The sequence below is a fragment of the Branchiostoma belcheri genome, unplaced genomic scaffold (genome assembly GCF_001625305.1).
Source record: "Branchiostoma belcheri isolate BF01 breed outbred unplaced genomic scaffold, Haploidv18h27 scaffold73, whole genome shotgun sequence".
NCBI classification, from domain to species: domain Eukaryota; kingdom Metazoa; phylum Chordata; class Leptocardii; order Amphioxiformes; family Branchiostomatidae; genus Branchiostoma; species Branchiostoma belcheri.
The window spans coordinates 533,105-536,880 of record NW_017804387.1 but is presented as its reverse complement, the minus strand read 5'-3'; the positions used below and the strand labels follow the sequence as shown (position 1 = coordinate 536,880).

The following is a 3,776-nucleotide window of genomic DNA, read 5'->3' as shown; positions in this document are numbered from 1 at the left end:
TTCCAGAGAACCCAATAGACATAGATCTCGAGCACAGTGGTCAAAAGCTCTATCCTGAGCTGCAGATGTTCCTACAAAGTAAAGCTGTTGGCCGACAGAACGGACGGAACTGTTCTTACAATGGGACTACAAGTATTGGCAATGAAGTCAGGTATGTAAACAAATGATTGCAGTATTTAATACCGATAGTCTCTACTTAAGGCCATGTTGATTTGATTATATGGTTGACATTCGGCCGCGCACGCATGAATTTTTAGGCCGTTTAAAAACGTTTTCAACCATACTGTAAATCGTAAAAAACAGTTGCAAAACTAGCAAATATATACCGTAAGTTCCAAAAAGAATATTTAAAAATGATACCAATGTCGTAGAATGCCAAAATCGAACAAAAAAGACGAAAATGTAAAGAAATGAACTTGAAGAGTTAGATGTCATTTGTTCGTGACCACGTAGATTTCATGATGAAAGCAAGGTTTTTTTTTGCAAACCTATATTTACTCGCAAGCTCGCATCAGTTTTGGGGTTCCTGGAGGTTGTCATCCATATAATCAAATCAACATGGCCTAAGTACCATCTGGCCAATGTGGCCACTTTTTTGGATACCTTAGATAGATCCCATTGACAAGCATTAAGGACGTATCTATGGTCGCCATATGTCTTCATGGACCGTACTACACATGACACATGGGACTACTCATTTGCCTTTTTTTTTCTAGAAACAGCACTTCGGTGTGCTTCTCCACAGTAGACCTACCCCAGGACGCTGACCAGGCTGCTGCAGTGATAGACTTCCTAAAACATACCCACTGGATCCTGCTGGTTTCAGACACACTCATCCTAAGGATCAACTTCTACCACCCTGACGTGAAGCTGTTCAGCACCGTGGACATCACCCTGCAGTACCTGCCAGGGGGCGCTGGGGAGATTCAGCCCACGATCCACACCTTCCGGCTGTTCCAGTACGAAACAGCACACGACTTCGTCCAGATGATTTTTCACATCGTCTTCGTTCTTGTCTACATCTACAACTTGTTTACCGAGATTTTCAACGTACAGAAGAGCGGCCGTCTTTACTTCTGCAGTTTTTGGAACATCCTGATGCTGTGCAACATCGGCATGTCCACAGCCGTCATTGTGACATTCGCGCTTCGGTACATCCAGACTGCTGCTGCTTTGGATGACATACAGCAGGCAAAAGGTTCGTGATGACCAACTGTCGTAACTGTCATCTATTTCGTAGCAAGCGTATTCACCAACGCGTTATCCATTTCAGATGATAGACATGCATTGGACTAAATAAAATGTTAAGAAGGACATAAAACCGAAAAGAGTATAAACAATTAAATGGTTAGCAGATCGTTTGTGGTTTCCCAACGGCAAAATAATTAGACTAAGAGATAGATCATAAGATAATGGGATCCAAGAAGACAACTTGCGAAAACAGCGTTTTCATATCTGAAAACCATAATAATGTTGTGTCAAATAGTGGTTACTGGTCAAAATTAGAGATTGTCATGACATTTCGGAATTTGTCACAGGACTTCTCGGCATCCATGAGTTTGTGGACATCAGCACCGCCAGCCAATGGGACGCAACCTTCAAGGTTGTCCTGTCCTTCTCCATCTTCCTCAGTACCGTCAGCATCCTGCGTGTTCTCAACTTCTCCAGAGGCGTGGCGACCGTCTACGCACTGCCTCGGGTACGTACAGCAATTCATGCATATTTCTAATTGCTTGTCACACCTAACCACTGCACAAAGTCATTTAAATGCGAACATCGTTTAACGCTATCAATTTCAGGTGGAAATATGCTGATCTCCAAGCAGATTCTGCATTCTACACTCGGCCAATATAGACTCCCCTTGCACCACAGAATCTGCTTGGAGATTAGCATATTTCCACCCGCATTGGCTAGCGTTAAACAACGTTTGCATCTAAATGACTTTGTGCAAGCTGATCTGTCACGCCCAAGGGCGGTCATACCGGCTATACGGATGTGAACGTTTGGTCTATTCTGTTTATCCCATACATGTAGCAGCGGCCAAAAAAGGAAGTGGTAGCTTACTGCCCGATGCGCCATCAGGCACGGGAGGAACTAAAGCTAAGGATAAGGCATACATGTAAAACAAAAATAAGTTGTTGTATTCTTCCCGTCTACCCTAGCTGATGTACGGGGAAGCCTTTGGGTTCTCCGTGCACATGCTGGTTGTTATAGTGGCCTACAGCTTCAGCGGGATCCTCATATTCGGCAAGAACATAGAGAGCTTCTCCGGCTTCAAGAAAACGTCGTACGTGCTGTTTGAGATGGGGCTGGGGAGGCCGTTCGTCGGTGTCTTTGCGGACGACATGAAAGAAGTGAATCGTGTCATGGGACCTCTGTACTACTCTACATTCGTCATCATCTTCATCTTTTATCTGGTCAGTCAAAAATCACGTATTTGCTTCCGTGTACGTACGTCGGTAATGTTTTCTCTGTGTGCTTGTGTGTGTGTTTGATGTTATGTTTTACAGAGCCCACATATGTTAATACCAATAACACTAAGACTCCAAGTGTGCCAGCTGTATAATAAAAATCCAATCCCATCCAATTCTATAGGAGCGAAACTAGTTAAATATCATATTTCTGTTTATGTGTTGTACTTGCGTATGTGCGTTTCTTTGTTTAATGTAAAGTTTTATGGATACCACCGACTTTGATTAATGGTTAATCTCTTACAGATGAACCTGGGAGTGGGGATGTTGTGTAACTGGCTGAGTTACTGTCAGACGTCTGACGACATTGATGTGGACGCCGCCATGGGAGATTACTTCTGGAACTCCTTCAGGAGTTTTCTGGGCATGCTTCATGAGTCCCAAGACGCAGACGGTAGATGTATTTGCTTGTCAGTCTTTGTTAGCTCCTGACTGTTTATATTTTTAAGGCACCAAATTAGTCTACTATCTACAAACTATACCATGTATAGGTTGCAAGTAGTCATTTATGGGATGCATTTAGGATTATAGCTATCAAATATTCCCACAATTCCTAACAAATATCCCCGTGATTGCTATTAAACATCCCTGCAATTGGTATCAAATATCCCTACAATTCGTATCAATATCCCTACAATTGCTATCAAATATTGCTATCAAATACCCCCAAATTGCTATGGAATATCCCCACACTTGTTATCAAGTCATTGATTAAGAAACTCTACCGTTGCCTGTTACAAAAATACATTGTATTACATAAGGCAAAACATAAACTAACACTTCAGTGCATTTTGTCGTTTCTGAAGATGAAGCACCACTTCCGGACCACTTTGTGAACGAGACCCTCCAGCGGACAGATGCGGTACTGCAGGAAGTTGACCTGCTGACTGACGTAATGTACCGGTTTGAGTGCAAAAAGCGAAGTCCCAAGTCAACAACGGCTTCATATGCTTAATATTTTACGAAGACATTTTAAGGTCATATTGAAGGGTGCCTGAGGACTTTTTGGAAATACTAATATAGAAAAAAAACTCTATCTGACATGGTAGACTTTTTGGTCTATTTTTATAATCTATAACATATTTTTTGCCAGGGCCACGTTTTGACCGCGAAATTGAACGACAAAGTTCGCAATTTTTACGCGCCATCTACCATCCGGGCTCCCATATATGGAGTGCTCTTCCAAATATGGAGTGCTCTTCCAAATAATGTGCACACCCCCCGGCCCCACTGAAGCGAAAGCACGATTCCGCTGGGCCACTTGAAGCAAGGAATGTGAACTGTCACAGTGTGTGTGAGCTTCAC

General features: G+C 42.8%; 1 protein-coding gene across 1 annotated transcript in view; it reads left to right on the top strand.

The window, feature by feature from the left end:
* LOC109485121 overlaps positions 1-3,776 on the top strand; it is an 18,167-nt gene that overhangs the window by 14,080 nt on the left and 311 nt on the right. Inside the window, 6 exon segments of the mRNA XM_019788553.1 lie at positions 7-151; positions 717-1,198; positions 1,539-1,699; positions 2,163-2,417; positions 2,718-2,865; positions 3,278-3,448. Coding sequence (XP_019644112.1) covers positions 7-151; positions 717-1,198; positions 1,539-1,699; positions 2,163-2,417; positions 2,718-2,865; positions 3,278-3,426 — 1,340 coding nt within the window. The 3' untranslated portion in view covers positions 3,427-3,448.